The sequence below is a fragment of the Globicephala melas genome, chromosome 2 (genome assembly GCF_963455315.2).
Source record: "Globicephala melas chromosome 2, mGloMel1.2, whole genome shotgun sequence".
Lineage (NCBI taxonomy): Eukaryota > Metazoa > Chordata > Mammalia > Artiodactyla > Delphinidae > Globicephala > Globicephala melas.
This window is the reverse complement of record NC_083315.2, coordinates 161,877,330-161,896,552: the sequence shown is the minus strand read 5'-3', so window position 1 is coordinate 161,896,552 and position 19,223 is coordinate 161,877,330. Positions and strand designations below refer to the sequence as shown.

Genomic DNA, 19,223 nt, shown 5'->3' with positions numbered 1-19,223 from the left:
CGACTGAGCTAGAATCCGAACCCAGGTCTGCTTATTCCACAACTCATGATCTTTCCTCTTAAGCAGTTGCATGGATTAAGTATGTAAAGTCTGTAGGTCAAACTGATCACATTGATGCTTAATAAAGATGATGTAAAAGTCAATAGCTCTTTAGTAACCTAAACCCTAAACTTTGACTGTTTATAAGTATCATTTACTTATTTAAAACTTTTCAAAAGTATATCAAAATGGACCAGAAAATATCAGAGAGGAGAGATTCTGTAAGATTTGATACTAAACAAAGAATTTATTGTGTTCTGAACAGATTACCCATTTTTTAGTGAAGCTCCGAATTTTGCTGATCAGACTGGTGTATTTGAATACTTTATGAATATTGAAGACCCTGGAGAGCATCGCTTCACGCTGCGCCAGGTTCTCAATCAAAGGCCCATCACTTGGGCTGCTGATGCATTCAACACCATCAGTATTATAGGAGATTACAAATGGTATGTAAAATTGACATCCTTATGTAGATCTGGCTGCAATAACCTTGTGATGTTGTCAGGTACATTCTGAAGCCAGGACTTTTCAACAGTTCTTCTGTCCAAGAACCTAATAGGTGTGTTATAATTGTTGAATATCGTGGTGGCCATAAACCAGCCAATTGTTTTATTGCCTAAGTGTCCTTCCCTCAGATTTGCCCAATTTAATAGTAATTGTTGCAGGATCAGATTGATTTTAATATAAAAATTGAGGACTTTTGGACCCAGTGATAATTCAAGATTTATTTATAAGCAGACTTTGTGATTTGCGTGTTGTTTTTTAAGTTTTTGTTTTTGCTGGAGAGTTGATTTGTTGAAATGGTGTTGCCACCTGCTGGATTCATACTTGAATTACATTGTTTTAGCTTTTGTGGAAAATCTATTTACCAGGTGACAGTAGATGGCAACAGTAAAAAGCAAATCAGCTTTTAGTTGGCTAGAGAATTCCACTCTTTTATTTAGGCATTTGATAAAGAGAGAAGATGTATTTATTCTTCACTTAAAATATAATGGCCAAAGCAAAACTGAGAAGTCAGTTATGGAATTCCAGTGTACTGACTAATTATAACTGTTTTAGGTGTTTCTTTTCTATTTTTTCTTTTAACTAGTATAATGCTACTGTGAAACATAAAACACAAGCATTTCAGGCTTAGTGATAGTAACTATTAATGTCAAGTCACCAAATAGCCATATCTGTAGCTTGGAAATTGGGCAGGGAAGGGAAGATAATTTGGAAAAGAGCTTTGAATTGTTTATCTGTAGAATGCTGCAGAAAGTCTCTATCCTTTCTGTATTGCCTTACTCCCTGTTATAAATCCCAGTTCTAGTCCCAAGCTCAGATAGTAAGTCTTAAGAAACTCCTATCCAGAGCTTCTAGAACCCTTACAGCTCCTTGGAGAGTTACTGGGGGTAGAGTAAAGAATTCTTGCCTAATTTAGAATAACTTCAATGGCTTATCTTCTTATACAACAGAAATACTGTTTATCCCAACATCTCTGTACCAGACACTTTATCTGGACATTCTGGTCATGTCAGCGGGGTTTGTGATTTCGTCATTTGTTACTAATGGTCTTACAGTAAGACAGATGGCTGTGTTTAATTGTCTAAGGGATGGTCCCTGTTATTTTGATCACTGGTCTGGAAGCCAGCCACCATAGAAAACCTTTAAGTTTCTGTGACAACCCATATCTCCCACGCTCATGAACACTACATAGGGCTCTCTCTGAACCCCAAATCTATTGTTTCTGGCTGGGACTCCAGAAAAACTGGGAGACTCTTTCATTGTAGTAGAGAAATGACGTAGAGCACCACCTACAGATTAAACAAAACTCTTCATACCTTTGAAGGTTTTGCAGTATTTAAATAGCAATACTCAGTCTTTACTATTGCAGTGTGTAAGGAGGTGAAGAGGAGGATGGGGGAAAGTGGGGAGAGAAGGAAGGAGTGACATATTCTGAAAGAAAAAGAACCAGGAAATGGCAATTATGCATGTCAAGAAAGGACTATTTTTGTCTTTCTTAAGCCCTGCTTTCATCATGTTCTTTCACTGCTCAAGAATATGCAGTGGGGCTTCCCTGGTGGCGCAGTGGTTGAGAGTCCGCCTACCGATGCAGGGGACGCGGGTTCGTACCCCGGTCTGGGAAGATCCCACATGTGGCGGAGCGGCTAGGCCCGTGAGCCATGGCCGCTGAGCCTGCGCGTCCAGAGCCTGTGCTCCGCAACGGGAGAGGCCACAGCAGTGAGAGGCCCGCGTACCGCAAAAAAAAAAAAAAAAAGAATATGCAGTGACTCTTTCCTGCTACTGAACCAGATCTGCACTTCTATGCCTGACTTCCAAGATCTTTTAAAATTTGGTCTCATCCTATTTATTTTGTGTTATTTCCCATTATCCTATCCTGGATTCAAGGGAGCCAGATCTGTTTAGAGATGTACACACATCCCATGTTCATTTCTGTTCTCTGTCTGTGATGCCCATTTATTGCAGGGAAAGGAGAGAATGAAAACTGGGTAACACTAAACACTGATATGAGCTTCCCATAGCTACGTTTTGGCAAAGGTAGCATCCTCTTAACCTTATAGACTGGGAAACTGAGGCTTTGGGGTGAGATTTGTTCAAGATCCCATACTTTTAAATTCCAGAACCAGGGCAAGAGGCCAGGTCTGTTTGGTGCTTAGCCCATGCTCTTGGACTATACCTCACAGCCTTGTTTTAATCATTGTCTTCTTTCTGAGAGGAGGAAAGGGAAAGTTAGTAAGTTAGTGGAGTTTATCCATAGTGCTGTTCTAGTAAATCGGCTCTATGTGCGCACAGTGCCATCAGTTCTTAGAACTGTGTTTAGGACAGACCTTCTTTCATATTTAGATTTAGTTAAGTATCAGCACAGTTATTTGACTATAAATGGTAGGCTTTACCAAAGCTGTTAAAAACTTCCATCTTGTTAGTAAGCTTTGGTTGGGATCTGAGGACAATCACAAAATTACCTTTCGCTGCACAGACCTGAATTCTGCATCCTTTTGATCAAATTTGCTTAATTATGTTGGCTGGTTTTTGTTCTCTCAGCACTTCCAAGAGATTATGGCTGTGGAAGACTAAACCAAACTTTTATTCTATTTTATTCATTATCTGTAAAATTGCCTGTAAGCTGTGATGCAAGAATCACTTATTCTGGACTGTAATGTATAAAAGGAAAACGTTTGATCTTCTCTCACTCTACCTCTAAATAGAATAAGTTTTTGGTGCTGACAGGATCTGTAGCACTTTCAAACTTCTGATGAGCCAGCAGGGAGGTAGGGGATGTAAGGAACAAGGCTGATCCTTGGTGGGTTCATGCTGGTGGTAATCTACAGAGAGAAAAACTCCCTCTGCTGTGGGAGGACATACAAGAGAGACTGGGCTTTAGTTACTTGGCATTTGATTTTCCCGTAAAGTAGCCCAGCTTTAATTAAATGATTAAATGTAGATTTTCCTGATGGTTGTGTACCTGCTGTAGGTGCTTCTTTTTTATGTTTTCCTTTACAAAGTAAAATTTCACTGTGCAAAATTCACTGACAGGAAACTCTGAGAAATGTAAAAGTCACATAATTTCTCCCCATTTCCAAAATATATTTCTTGGCATTCTTAGTTTTATTTTAGATAAATTGCTTGCTTTATTACATGACTGTGTGCAAGCTTTCTAATTCTTTTCCATTTGCACTTAGAATTTGAGTGGGAGGGGAATTATTTTCAGAGGTCGTATTGGATTGGGGTGGTTATTTCATTGCAGAAGGAATCCGGTAGCATTTGTAAAAGGAAGCCTGGAGGAGATGTCATTGTTAAAGCTCTGGTAGTTCCTGGTTGGCCGAACCTTTCTTGTCCTTTGATCTCCTGTCAGTGATACCAAAACCAGGGTTTTACTGCCTCTGCACAGACTTAGGTACTCTGTAGGGGAAAACGGTCCTCCAAGTGAGATTCCTGGACCAGAAGCATCAGCATCACCTGGCAATTTGTTAGACATGCACACTCAAGGGGCCCACCCTAGACCTACTGAATCGGAGGGGTGGGGCCTGCAGACTGAACTGAGTAAGCCCTCCAGGGTGATTTCAATACTGCTCAAGTGTGAAAAGCCCTACTGTAGAATCAACATAGAGTTGACTGTGTCTTGTTAGGGTTAAATGTAAAAATTAGCCTCAAAAGCAGCTTTTGTTCTCCCAGAGGTTCCTAGCAGTCTCCACTGCTTCTCTTTGCTGATGGAAATGTAATAAACCTTTTTGTTCAGAACGATGTGGAAACTTATCTTTTACGTATTCCTAGAAAAAATGGCTTCTCCTTATATTCTTAGAATGAGAAGTTATTTTATTATAGAAAGACAGGAAATATATTCTTAAGAAGCTTGAAAACAGTAAATATTATTTTCCAACAGTAAGTCATTAAAAGAGGCAATGAAATGACTTGACTTCCATCATGTAAAACTTGAAACCATCATCAATGAAGCCCATCCCTGGTATAAGTGTGGACTTAGCAAATCACATACCTTGATTAGAAGTTTGGAAGCATGTGACTGTGAAAAGAGCCATTTGTGCTACATTTGAAATGACATAATTAAAAGCACTAACACTTTGATTTTGCAGGTCCAATTTGACTATAAAGTGTGATGTGTACCTAGAGACCCCTGAGAAGGGAGGTGTATTCATTGCTGGAAGAGTGAATAAAGGTGGCATTTTGATTAGAAGTGCCAGGGGAGTTTTCTTCTGGATTTTTGCAAATGGAACCTACAGAGTTACAGGTGATCTAGGTAAGTGGCTTCTTCTATAGCACATGGTTACTATATGATATGTTGCTGTATCTGTCTGTTACTTATGGTAGTAATGAAGGAGCTTTATACCTCATCGTGTTCGAACATCTAATTGAGAAGAGATTCAACACGTGTAAGCAAACGCCAAACGATTCAGAATTATAGTGTTAATTAGTACAGACAGAGGCAGCTCAGTGAAAGAGAAAATTGTTCAAAGCTTATCGGCTATTGTAGAGTTGAGCTAGGCTGTCAGAGTAGGATTACCAGAGATTGGGGTGTGGTGGTAGTAGTAGGGAGAGAATACTCAGGAAACACTATAACTAAAAGCAAGACTATAAGAATGTTGCTGGTGTGCTTATGGAAATACAAAAGGAAGGATTGATTTGTTTAAGATGGAGAATTCCTATTTCTTAATTTAGTCAATAATTTGAAAACAGCTGGACTTTTCTCATTCATCTTAACAGTCCTTGTCTTATGTAGAATAGTATTTTATCCAGAATAGGTGCTTAGAATCCGTTCAAGTTGAATCCCATCCTCTTCACCTTGGTTTGGGTCCTCCAAGTGGTTTGGGTCCAACACCGCTCTGTTGAAACTAGACCTTATTGGTGGTGACTCTTCTTGATTCATAGTCTCTTGACTTTCATCCTGCATTAATAAAAAATCTTTTCTCCTACAGTTTGTTCCCCTATGCCTCTTCCTAAGGTGAAAAGGGCTCCAATAATAAAATAAAAATTAAAGATGGAGTGGGTAATGAGGACATTAGAATAGGAATTGCATAATCATAGCATGACTGATCTGGAAGGTACCTTGCATTTTCCAATCCAAAAGAGAGTGCCAGAGAAGTTAATTGCTTTATCCAAGGTCTCAAAATGAGGTAGTGGCAGAATTGGAACTAGGGATTTAAATCTCTGACTTCAGTCCCCACTGCTCTGTGTCTTAAACTGCACACTGGACATCTCATCCTGGCTTTCTCTCAGGCATTCAAATATAATACGTTCAAAAATTAGCTTATTATTTTCTCTCTCATTCTCAGCGAGTGCTATTACCATGTAGCCAGGTACACTAGCTGGAAATCTTATGGTAGGTTTTGACTCTTCCTCCTTATCCTTCATATTCAGTCCAATCAGGTGTACATGCAGACCTGAACTATACACGCTAGTGCGTCATTGTACCATGCTTGGTTTGTAAGTTTATTTTGCTCGTTCTCTTGTGAGCTCACATATGGCTCAGAGTAGGATCTCTCTGCATGCTGGATGGATGCCTGAATGAAGGATGTTTTGTTTTAAATCAATTGTAGGAAATGTCGATCTTTATTAAGGCTGACTTTACTACATACAAATGCGCCTAAGAACCCCCACTGAGTTATGGGATTCTGTGATTTAGATTCTAAAAATACATCAACTGGGATAATTTCTTTGTGTTACAGCTGGATGGATCATATATACTTCAGGACATGCTGACGTTACAGCAAAAAAATGGTATACACTCACTTTAACTATTAATGTAAGTATTGCTGATCAGAATGCCTGAGGTAAAAATATTCTTTTCTTGTGCTTTTCTAACGTTTTCTGTTATCAAAGGGGGAAAGTACGATAAATAGTGGAAAATAGGCAGAGAGTCTGCCGTGATACCAGCAAACCACCAGTCCCTGGGATGATAGTGTGTGTCTGGGTAAACCCACCCGAGAACCATCAGCAGCTGACTTTATCACCCCCAGTATTTTGTTTTCTTTTGTTTTGTTTTTTAAACGCAGGAGTAATTGGCAGAATCAATAATTGAACTATTTTTTTTTCAAGTTTTCTTAAACCAAGATTCTTATTGGAGCTAATAGGTATAAGCAAAGTCACATAAATTTATTTTTTGATGGTTAAGAATGATTTGGTTTTCAGCTATAAGCACACTTTTTTAGAAGTTAGTTTCCATGACTCTTTGTCAGAGATGATACCAGATTGACGGTAGTATCATGGAAATCTAAAAATATTTGTCAGAATTATTGGTTGATCATGAGCTATTGATTGACATGCTTCCACGGGATACTGTGTAGAGAAATTCTTCTGTATAATATACTGCTCTCTGCCAACAGTCCTGTCATAATTTTCTTTAGGTTACAATAGAGATAAAACATGGAATTCAAATAACTTTTTGAACTCGTTCTCTTCTCTTACTCAACCACCAAAATTGACAGTACTAATTTTTCTGGCAGTAACAATATTTACTGAAAATCCAGTTTGGGTGTGATACAGTTTATATAACTAAAACCACACTTGATGGGCGTAACCTCGTTCCTAGTTCTTCCCTATTGCAGTGAACTGAGGCAGTAAGGGCTGGCTTACCTGCAGATAGAGGGGAGGCATCTTTTATGTGCCTTTGGTGTGAGGTGGTTCCTGCTGGAACAAATAACAGTACACATGTGCTGTTATTTGTGTAGGCAGATACTAGGTCTTAGAATTGGATTTTAAATTTTAACAGATCCTGCCCCTATTGCTAGCCAAACTATATCAATTTTTATAGCAGTTATAATAATATTTGATATTACTGATTTTAAAGATTTTTTTCAAATTAATAGACATGATTTTTATTTCCTTGATAATTAGGGAGGTTGCACATCTTACTATGTTTATTGGCTGTTTGTGTTTTTTCTTCTCTGAAGTTACCCATTCACACTCTTTCCTCATTTTCCTATTGTGTTGTCTTTTTCTGATGGATTTGTATGAATTTATTATATATTCTGGGTAGTAACTCGTCTGTTATATGTGTCACAAATATTTGCTTCTATTCTGTCACATGTATTTCAATTTGCTTATGGTATATTTCGTGAATAGAAGTTTTAAACTTTGCTACTGTCATATATTTCACTTTTTTTCATTGCTTTTATGTTTTATTTAAGAAGGGCTTCCCCTTTCTCAAGGTCAGGAACATTTTTTCCCCAAAACCAAATAAAGTTTAGGATTTTTTAAAATGTTTAAGTCTTTAATCCATCTGGAATGTATTTGTGGTTCATAAGGAGAAGAGCCCAACTTAATTTTTTAAAAACAAGTGGATAGCCGTCATATTTAGTACATAGACTGTCCTTTTGCCCATGATTTAAAAGCCATGTTTTCGACATAACAAATCATCATGTGTACGTAGGCTTATTTCTGAGCTTTTTTTCTGTTTAATTGCTTTGTTTGTTATTATCCAACATCCCACCTTAAATTGTGTTTACTTTCTAAAATCTTTGGTTACATGGTTTACTTCCTTCAGAGTTCCTTCCTGACCACCTTCTATAAGATAGCACCCCATCTCACTCTCTGCCCCTCTTCTCTTCCTTAATTTTTCACTGAAGCTCTTGTTAACCTCCTGACATCTTACATGTTCTGTTGATCGCTGTGTGTTTGTCCTGCTCCATTCACTAAAACCAAGCTCCTTTAATGACGGGCGTCTGTTTTATTCATTGCTGGCTCTCTGGCACCTAGAAAAGTGCCTGGTGCACACACAGTCAGAGCAAGAACCCTTGTAGAATGAATGAGTGGATATCTGGTGAGGCAAGTTCCTCATTATTTCTTTTTAAAAATTATCTTTGCTATTTCAATAGTATATTTACTCTTCTATTTGAATTTTTAAAACATCTTTTCAATTCCATGAAAAATGCTACTAGTATTACTCTGAATTTATACATCAATTTGGGCAAAAGTAATATATTCTTTTAGAATAATGTGTTTCCAGGGACTTCCCTGGCAGTCCAGTGGTTAAGACTTCACCTTCCAATGTTGGGGGTATGGGTTCGATCCCTGTTTGGAAAGCTGGGATTCCATATGCCTTGTGGCCAAAAGGCCAAAAAACATGATAGAAGCAACATTGTAACAAATTCAGTAAAGACTTTTTTTCTAAAAAAAAAGGAATAGTGTGTTTCCCCATTCAAGAACATGGTAACAAGAACATGCTGCATCTCACCATTTATTAAGATCTCCCGCTGTGTCCTTCAGTTTTATTTTTATAGTTCTTCCACATTACTTGTTAGGCTTATTTTTAGTAATTTTATGAATTTTTTGAAATTTTGAATAGGATTTAAAAAGGTAAATTTCCTGAATTTTATTAGCTATTTTGCATACATGTTTAAAAAAAAAGGGCTTATCAAAAACACCTGCCTCCTTCCTCACTGCTGTTCCTGCCGCCTCACCCCATTCTGTGTTCTGCTCCTCTGACACAGCCACTTTGAACTATTTCAGCTGTTTTCTTCTGGTATGTCTTTTATATAATGTGATTTACTACTTTTAGAAGTTAGCTCCAGTCTTGCTACTGGGATGGGCGGGGATATTGCTGACTTACACCTGCTCCACCCCCTACCCCATTATTTCTTGTTCCACCAACTCTGGGCACATAATCCAGAGCGGTCTCTGAGGCGCCCATCATCACATCAACCTGTTTTAATTCTTCACAGGCCACTTATCTCTTAGGTATCATGTGTGTTTGTGTGTCTCCTTCTACTAGAATGTAAGCTGTATAAGAGCAGGGACCTTGTTTTTCTTGTTCGTCCTAAACTCCCAGTGACTTAAGCAACATTTGACATATAAATATTTGTCGCATACATGAAAAACAAAACAAAACAACATCTTTTATGATGTTCATTTTCCAAATTACTGCTAATATGAGGATTTTATGATTTTGAAATTGGCCATTTTTGAATTCTTCTCAGCACACATCAGATGCTTTATCTTAGCGCTGTTGCATGGGGGTTAGAACGATAAACTTTGAAGTCTATTAATAGTCACTTGCAGATATTTTATGTTGCTCTGCTTCTGTTTTACCATCATAATCTCATGAAGACACACCCTTATGCAGATTGAATGGTATCATATATAAATATATATATATATATATGAAAGTTTGTTACAGTACCCAATATATGGTGAGCACTTTAATGAGTCAAGTTAATATTCTTAGGAGTAGGTGTGTTAGGAACCAGACAGGTCAGCATTCATATTTCCTTACTGATATATGCTGAGACTTCCAGGAAGTTATTTCACGTTTTTGAGCCTCTGTTTCCTTATCTGTAAAATGGAGGTAGGCTCTGTAGGTTGTTTTAGAGTTAGATGTTTTTTATTTTTCACTCGACACATTTTTATTAAGCATCTGTTACATGCACTGTTCTAAGTACTGGGGATACAGCAGTGAACAAGACAGACAAGGTTCCAGCTCTCTCAGAGCCTGTATTCTTCTAGGACAGGGATTATTAAACTTTTTTTTTCTTTAAAGAGCCAAAGAGTAAATATTTTAGGCTTTGTGAGCCCTTTGGTCTACATTGCAGTTGTTCAGCTCTGCTTTTGTAGTGAGAAAGGAGCCATAGACTATAGGTAGATGAATGGGGGTGCCTGTGTGCCAATAACATTTAATTTATAAAAATAGGTGGCTGGCCTGTGGGCCACGGTTGGCTCACTCCTGCTCCAAATAAACAAATAAATAAAATTATGAAGGAAAAATGAGATATTGAGTTAAAGTAGCTTCCCTGCCAGATTCTCTAGATAGAGAGGTCAGGGAAGGCCTCTTGAAGTGGGTGATGTTTGAGCTGAGAGCTGAGTGGTGGGAAGAGCAGTCTGAGCACAGGGCACTGCTGTGACTGGTCTTGTGTGACGAGCTGCCAGAGGATAGGTTGGCTGACACCCAGGGGGCGAGGGGCAGGGGGAGGATGAGCTTTAGTGCTGAATATAATTTGTGTACATAAGCTCCTTGGCTCAGTGTTAATATTCACTATCCCCTATGTGGCAGAAGATGTTCAGTAAGCACTTGCAGAGCTGAAGGTAGCTGTGCAGGTGTGTAGTAGCAGAAATGTATGTGGCTCTGAATGTGGAGTTGGGCAACTCAAATTCAAGTCCTAGCGTTGCTGGTAAATCTGTGACTTTGATTTTTAGTCTCATTAAGTCACCGTGTCTCCATGCATAAAATAAAATAAGTAAATGAAGGCCCATTCCAGTATAAGTTTATGACTTCAGAGCAGATTTTATTTTGATCCTTGGCCTAGTGCTTTGGATCTTTTGCTCTTCACTCTTTGAAATTAGCTACTTTTAAATGTAGCTGGAATGAGTGTGCTGTGGATATATGCTCATAAGCATGCTATAATAATGATAATAAGAGCTGTGTGCCAGCCACTTAGCTAAGTAGGAATGGCAGCCGTCTGAGGAGGATATTATTTTTATCTTTCTCTGTCAGTGACTAGGAAGTTGTTCCTGTGGATATTTCTCTTCTTCCATCCACTCAACCCCCTGCCTCTCCCCAGTCATCAGTTTAACTGATGGTTACTGTTTTTCTAACTTAAGTGTAGGCTCTTGATATAACTTTGAAGTGGTATTCTGTACATGAGGATAAAGCAATAAAACGAAGGTTAATTACTCCTCTCCCAGCTGGGCTGAGGCTCCTTAATGAAGACCTTAAATGAACATTTTGAGGCACTTCCCTGGTGGCGCAATGTTTAAGACTTTGCGCTCCCAGCGCGGGGGGCCTGGCTTCGATCCCTGGTCAGGGAACTGGATCCCACATGCATGCCGCAACTAAGAGTTCGCATGCCACAACTAAGGAGCTGGCGAGCTGCAACTAAGGAGCAGGTGAGCCACAACTAACACCTGGTGCAACCAAATGAATGAATGAATGAATGAATAAATAAATAAATAAGAAAAGCCTTTAAAATAAATAAATAAATAAAACATTTTGACCCCAGCAGTCCTGTCTGAAGAGCTGGTGGCTGTAAGCTGTCAGTACAATGCATGTACATGCCAGTACGTGTAAATGACAAATGTTTTTTTATTTTAATGAACTTTTATCTAAAATTTTATCGTAATGTTATGAAAAGTATTACATTTCTGCAAGTTTTACAGCATTTTGTTGGAGTACAAGGAAATATTGAGGTATTCTTGTACCTTGGAAACTGTTTATATAAATAGATAAGAATTTCCTTTGAGAAAATTTTTTCTGTATTTCAAACTTTTGCTCAAACTTGTGGAATCATTTTGCTGTGGTAAATCTTCAGTGAGAAGGATATTTGTTGCACTAAGTAGGTGGGCCATCCATTAAGAAACAGACTTCAGAGGATCAGTTTCACGTGTCTTTAAGGGATGTGTTTCTCCCCACTCCAGGGTGGTTTCTCTTCTGGCACGCTGAATGGCAAGCCTCTCTGGAAAAACGTCTCTGTGAACTTCCCGAAGAATGGCTGGGCCGCGATTGGAACTCACTCCTTTGAATTTGCACAGTTTGACAACTTTCGTGTGGAAGCCATACACTAATACTCACAGAGTGCCATAGAACACTCTCTGGATTTTCTTTCTTTTTGGTTTTGGTTCATAGCCATTTCTGGTTTTGATGGATCAATATAGGAGCCTTTTGGAAGCTACAAAAAATGGAGAGTAAATGAGGAGGAAAATATATTTTTGCTTGACCATCTTGAAGATTTTTTTTTTTAGAATTCCAAGGGGAAACAGATGAATCTTTAATATAACCCGATACGTCCCGTACATAGGGCACTAGGTACGTTGGTCAAATCCTGCAGAGTCGTTTGGGTGTTCAGACCTCGAAGCCTTGTGTTAATGCTGAGGTAGCTCTCGTCATCTTATTTGCACATGATCATGCAGATGGCAGGGACTTGATCATCACTGTGATGTATCTATTCATGCTGACTGTGTGTCTAGTGAGCTGGTGTCCTCGTCGTGGGTAATGCTGCTGTAACAGGAAGCTGAAGAACACTGGAAATACTGCTTTTGTTGTTGTTGTTCGTATTACCTTTATTTCATTTTTATTAAAACAAAATTTTTAAACGTCTTTATTGGAGTATAATTGCTTTACAATGGTGTGTTTCTGCTTTATAACAAAGTGAATCAGTTATACATATACATATGTTCCCATATCTCTTCCCTCTTGCGTCTCCCTCCTTCCCACCCTCCCTATCCCACCCCTCTAGGTGGTCACAAAGCACCGAGCTGATCTCCCTGTGCTATGCGGCTGCTTCCCACTAGCTATCTGTTTTACATTTGGTAGTGTATATATGTCCGTGCCACTCTCTCACTTTGTCCCAGCTTACCCTTCCCCCTCCCCGTATCCTCAAGTCCATTCTCTAGTAGGTCTGCGTCTTTATTCCTGTCTTACCCCTAGGTTCTGCATGACCTTTTTTTTTTTTTTTAGATTCCATATATATGTGTTAGCATACGGTATTTGTTTTTCTCTTTATGACTTACTTCACTCTGTATGACAAATGCTAGGTCCATCCACCTCACTGCAAATAACTCAATTTCGTTCCTTTTTATGGCTGAGTAATATTCCATTGTATATATGTGCCACATCTTCTTTATCCATTTATCTGTCGATGGACACTTAGGTGGCTTCCATGTCCTGGCTGTTGTAAATAGAGCTGCAATGTACATTTTGGTACATGACTCTTTTTGAATTATGGTTTTCACAGGGTATATGCCCAGTAGTGGGATTGCTGGGTGGTATGGTAGTTCTAATTTTAGTTTTTTAAGGAACCTCCATACTGTTCTCCATAGTGGCTGTATCAATTTACATTCCCACCAACAGTGCAAGAGGGTTCCCTTTTCTCCACACCCTCTCCAGCATTTATTGTTTGTAGATTTTTTGATGATAGCCATTCTGACCAGTGTGAGATGATGTCTCAATGTAGTTTTGATTTGCATTTCTCTAATGATTAGTGATGTTGAGCATTCTTTCATGTGTTTGTTGGCAATCTGTATATCTTCTTTGGAGAAATGTCTATTTAGGTCTTCTGCCCATATTTGGATTGGGTTGTTTGTGTTTTGGATATTGAGCTGCATAAGCTGCTTGTAAATTTTGGAGATTAATCCTTTGTCAGTTGTTTCATTTGCACATATTTTCTCCCATTCTGAGGGTTGTCTTTTCATCTTGTTTATGGTTTCCTTTGCTGTGCAGAAGCTTTTAATTTTCATTAGGTCCCATTTGTTTATTTTTGCTTTTATTTCCATTTCTCTAGGAGGTGGGTCAAAAAGGATCTTGCTGTGATATATGTCATAGAGTGTTCTACCTATGTTTTCCTCTAAAAGTTTGATAAGTGTCTGGCCTTGCATTTAGGTCTTTAATCCATTTTGAGTTTATTTTTGTGTATGGTGTTCGGGAGTGTTCTAATTTCATTCGTTTACATGTAGCTGTCCAGTTTTCCCAGCACTACTTATTGAAGAGGCTGTCTTTTCTCCATTGTATATTTTTGCCTCCTTTATCGAAGATAAGGTGACCGTGTGTGCGTGGGTTTCTCTCTGGGCTTTCTATCCTGTTCCATTGATCTATATTTCTGTTTTTGTGCTAGTACCATACTGTCTTGATTACTGTAGCTTTGTAGTATAGTCTGAAGTTGGGGAGCCTGATTCTTCCATCTCCGTTTTTCTTTCTCAAGACTGCTTTGGCTATTCGGGGTCTTTGTGTTTCCATACAAATTGTGAAATTTGGAAATTCTGCTTCTTGAAAACCACTTCAACATGTTATGCTTACACTCTAAAAAGTATTTTTTTCTTTTCCTTTTTAAGATGAGGCTTTTGAATTATAGATATATGGAGTGGGATGATTTGAAGAATGCCCCATTAATAAACTACCTCTAACGCTATTTCTACAGTAATAAATATTAGCAGATTAATTGGGTTATCTGCATTTTTTAATTCTCTTGGGTCCGACTTTTAGTCTCGTGACCCTTATAACTCTCTGTGATCATTTTCCCAGGTGACTGGAAGGAGGAAGAAAACCCTATGTAGCCAATGCTGTGAGTGGGTCCAAAGGTAAAATTGTAGCAATTTTCTTGTGTTTCATTTCATTGTGCCTTTCATTGTCTGTCTTCTCTTGTGGCACTGGTGACAGACTAAAATAACTAGTGAATACTTTTATCTCCTCGTGCCTGGAAGAAAAGGAACACCTATCTACTTTATAGAATTGGATCATCCTCTAATATTTTGTGTGGTTAGAAGCATTTCTTTTGTTAAAGTACAAATATATTTAGGTATAGGTGAGCATATTTCTAATGCAGTATAATTTGTATCTAATCATTAGTGTACCTCCTAGAAGCAAATCAATCATTCATGTGGATAAAGTAAATACTGGAATTTTTTATAATGAAAGTTTAAAACTATTGAACTAATTCTACAATTTTGGAATTTGTAGTGATTTAATGTAGGCTAAACTGATATGAAGTTTTGTATTACTATTGGAGACAAGAAGCTAAATATTAGAGTAAATCAGATTACAGAGAAAATTTAAAAATTAAAACCAAGTCTAAGTGATTTCCAGTTTAGGTCCCTACATATTTTTTAAAATTAACTTTCTTGAGGTATAACTTACATACAATAAAATGTTCCCATTTTAAGTTTACAGTTCAGTGAGTCTTGATAAATGGATATAACCAAGATATTGAACATTTCCATCACTCCAGAAAGTTCTCTCGTATACCTGTGCAGGCGTTTCCCCTCATCCCCACCCCGATCCCAGGCAACCATCAATCTGATTTCTATTACTGTTGTTAAGTTTCCTTTGTTCCAAAACATAAAAGTGGCATCATACACTTTGTACCCTTTTATGAATGTTTTCTTTTACTCAGCATAAAGTGTTTGAGATTTGTTTATGTGCTGTGTATATCAAAGATTTGCTCCTAATTTCAAAGAGTACTCCATTGAAGGGGTATACCACGATTTGTCCCCCCAGTTTTTGGTATTACAAATAAAGCTGTTGTGAACATTTGTGTACAAGTCTTTGTGTGGACATATGTTTTCATTTTTTCTGGGTAAATACCAAGGAGTGAAATTGCTTCATGTTTTGGGGAAGTGTATGTTTAACTTTATAAGAAACTATCAAAACTGTTTTCCAAAATAATTGTATGATTTTACACTTCCATTAGAAATGTTTGAGAGTTTCCGTTGTTCTACATTCTTGACAATGCTTCCTATTGTTATTCTTTCTAATTTTAATGCTTTCTTGTGAGTTTGTAGTAGGTGTATTAGCTGCTGGGCATCTTTTCAAGGACTTATTTCTCATTCATGTATTTTTTTTGTGAAATGTTTGTTCATATCTTTTGCTCATTTAAAAAATGTGGTACTCTGTCTTATTGAGTTGTGAGAGCTCTTTATACATTCCAGGTGCAATTTTTCTTTTAAATCAGATATGTATTTTGTCAATTTTCTCCAAGTCTATATCTTTTGAGGAGTACAAAATTTTAATTTGGAAGTCCAATTTATCATGTTTTCCTTTTATGGTAGGTGTTTTTTTGGTGTCCTAAGAAATCTTTGTATGCTCCAAGTTCACAAGGATTTTCTCTTTTGTCTTCTAGAAGTGTAATATATTTAGCTTTTACATTCAGGTCTGTGATCCACTTTGTGTTATTTTTGTACATGATGAGAGGTGAGGATTGAGGTTCATTTTTTTCCTATATGGATATTCAATTTTTTCCAGCATCATTTGTTGAAAAGACCTTCCTTTGTCAAAAATCAATTGACCACATATGTGTACAACCAATAATAAACTCCCTATTCTGTTCTACTGATCTGTGTGTCTATCCTTAGGCAAATACCACATTGTCTTCATTACTGTAGCTTTATAGTAAATTTTGAACTCAGTTTAAATCCCCCAACTTTGTTCTTCAGAATTGTTTTGGATAATTTAGGTCCTTTACACTTACATAAATTTTAGACTCATTTCTGCAAAGGCCTTTTTGGAATTTTGATTGGGATCACACTGAAAGTACAGATGGGGAGAATGGATATCTTAATAATATTGACCCTTCAATCCATGAGCATGTTCCATCTCCATGTTTTTAGGCTTTCTATAATATCTCTCAGCAATTTCTGTAGTTTTCAGTGTACAGGTCTTACACATATTTTATTAGATTTATCCTTAAATCTTTTATTTTTTGATGCTATTGTAAATGGTGTTTTCTCATTTTATTTTTCAGTTCTTTGTTTTGCATACATCAAAATACAGTTGATTTTCTTTTGTCAACCTGCAGTCCTACTGCATTTCTAAATTCACTTATTTTAGTAGCATTAAAAAAAATCCTTAGAATTTTCTGCATATACAATAATATCATCTGTGGATACAGATAATTTTACTTGTTCCTTTCTGAAACATATAGGTGTTGTTTCGGGGGGCTCTGAAGAGCCCAGTCCTTTATGTCTCAGTGCAGAAAGAATTCAGTGAGAGGCAAAGTGATAGATAAGAAGTGATTTATTAGAATAGGACGCTTGTGAGGCTTACAAGTGGGCGGGCAACAGGGTGCTGTGCCCGAGAACTTGGTGGGCTGCAGCTTTATAATCAAAGGAAAAGTGGGGAGGGGAAAAGACCACTTTCTTCTTCATTCTGAGTAGACGTCATGCTTTCGTCATCAGCTTCTCCTCCAGGTTGGGCAGGGGAGTTTTTTTGTCCTTACATGGTCAAGCCAGGACTGTAAAAATTATTTCAGGTCTCTGTACAACGAGCACCTTTCCATAAATTATTGTTTTTTATGTGTGCAGAGAGCATGTCCTAGGGATCATTAACTTACTGAGCTCACTGGGCAAGATGTGGGTCTCATGCCACCATTGTTTTATTGTTTTGGGGCATGTCTCGTGCTTTTGTCGCATGGTTTTGCTGCTAGGCAGGCCTGCTTGGTTTTGTGGTTAAGTAAACCTGCTTTATTGAGTGATCATTAACTTACAGGGGCCTCCCATACTTTTTTTTTTTTTTTTTTACTTACAATACCCTAATGGGATTAACTAATTACCTAGTTTGTCCCTTTACTCTGTCCCTATCATTTTCAGTATGTCTGCTTTATTTCTGATGTTCTTGTCTTATTGCGCTGGTTAGGACTTCCAGTACAAGGCAGGGAAGAAGTGGTAAGAGCAGATGTCCTTGCCTTATTCCTGATCTTAGGAGAAAAGTATCTTTTGTCATTGAGTGTGATGTTAGCTGTAGAGTTTCTTTTTTGTAGATTCCCTTTATCTAAGGAAAGTTACCTTCTATTTTCAGTGTGCTGAGAATTTTATTACGAATAGAGATTTAATTTATTAAATGCTTTTCCTATACCTAATAACATAGTTATATGATTTTTCTCCTTTATTTTACTAAGGTGGTATGTCACATGTTTGATCTTTACGTATTAAAACAACTTTGCATTCCTGAGATATAGCATGACCAACTGGGGTTTATTACCCTGTTTATATAGTAGTGAATTTGATTTCTGGGTATTTGGTTAAGGGTTTTTGGTTCTATATTTATGTGGAATATTGGTCTAGTTTTTTTTTTTTTTCGTATAATGTCTTTGTCTGGTTTTGGTAACAGGATGATGCCTTATAAAATCAGTTGGGAAGTGTTCCCTCCTCTTCTTTATTTTTTGAAAGAGTTTGTGAGTTTCTTAAATCTTAGATGGAATTCATCAGTTGTATTGGTCAGGGTCCAGTCAGGAGGCAGAAGCTACACTAGGAAAAACTTAACATAGAGAGATACTAACTAGTAATAGGATTAACTACTAAGGAGTGAAGAGACACCTAAAGAATACAGAAATGGCAGATGTAGAGACCAGCTACTTCCTTGACTGGGGAGAAGTGCTCAAGGAAGGAGCACATTTGGAAGAGGGCTTCCTTGCAAGGCCGGGATTCAGATCTCATTGGAGGTGGTTTGGCTGTGGCACTGTGGATGGCATAGGACTTAGCTGGGATGGTGAGCACTGGGTCTGGCAAGCAGGAAACTGCCTTCCGGGCTGTATTTGAGACTCATTGGGAAACTGCCTCCCAGGATGCTGCTGAAACTCTCTACAAAGTTACCTTTTGTGGTGCTGGTGAAACTTTCTGGGAAAGCTCTTGGAGTGTTGGTGAAAACTACTGGAGGGTAAGTACTGGCTGTCCCAGCCCTCACTGGAAGGGGTGCATCACAGGGTGTCCCCAGGGCTGCTATTAGCCCCACACCACAGGAGCAGGAAGAAGAAAGCACATGGTCTCAAGGATGAAAGCTCCTTTCCTCTGAATGTCCCTGCAGTACCCTCCTTGCTCTCCGGCAAAAGAGAAGTGTTTACAGACCCCAGCTCCAGTATCACAAAGCAGGTCAAAGAAGAGGAGTTGGGGCTGAGAATCTCTAACAGAAGCAGGGTTCTCCAATTTTTAAATTTCTTATGTCAGTTTTGGCAATTTATGTTTTTCAAGGAGTTTGTCCATTTTATATAAATTGTCTATTGGCATAAACTAGTTTACAGTATTTCCTTTTTATTGTCTGTAAGACATTCCTGATATGGCCACTTTGTGCTTTTTCTCTTTTTATATTTATTAGTATAGTTAGAGTTTTGTAAATTTTATTTATCTTTCAAAGAACCAGATTTTGGTTTCTTAGATGTTTTTCCTTAGGTTTCTTTATTTTCTATTTTATTGATTGCTGCTTGTACCTTTGTTAGTTATTTTCTTCAGCTTACTTTGGGTTTAATTTTCTCTTTTTCTAG

General features: G+C 37.9%; 1 protein-coding gene across 9 annotated transcripts in view; it reads left to right on the top strand.

Annotated features, from left to right (window-relative positions):
• GALC (galactosylceramidase) overlaps positions 1 to 16,300 on the top strand; it is a 78,216-nt gene extending 61,916 nt beyond the window's left edge. For 8 of the 9 annotated variants that reach the window (XM_060295144.2, XM_030883664.3, XM_030883662.3 and 5 more), the window contains 4 exons: positions 305 to 485; positions 4,629 to 4,792; positions 6,219 to 6,295; positions 11,899 to 16,300. In XM_060295144.2, coding sequence (XP_060151127.1) covers positions 305 to 485; positions 4,629 to 4,792; positions 6,219 to 6,295; positions 11,899 to 12,045 — 569 coding nt within the window. In that variant the 3' untranslated portion in view covers positions 12,046 to 16,300. The remainder of the gene's footprint in view (positions 1 to 304; positions 486 to 4,628; positions 4,793 to 6,218; positions 6,296 to 11,898) is intronic. The other variant, XR_004045083.3, reaches the window with a different exon arrangement.
• The last annotated feature ends 2,923 nt before the right edge of the window (positions 16,301 to 19,223 follow it).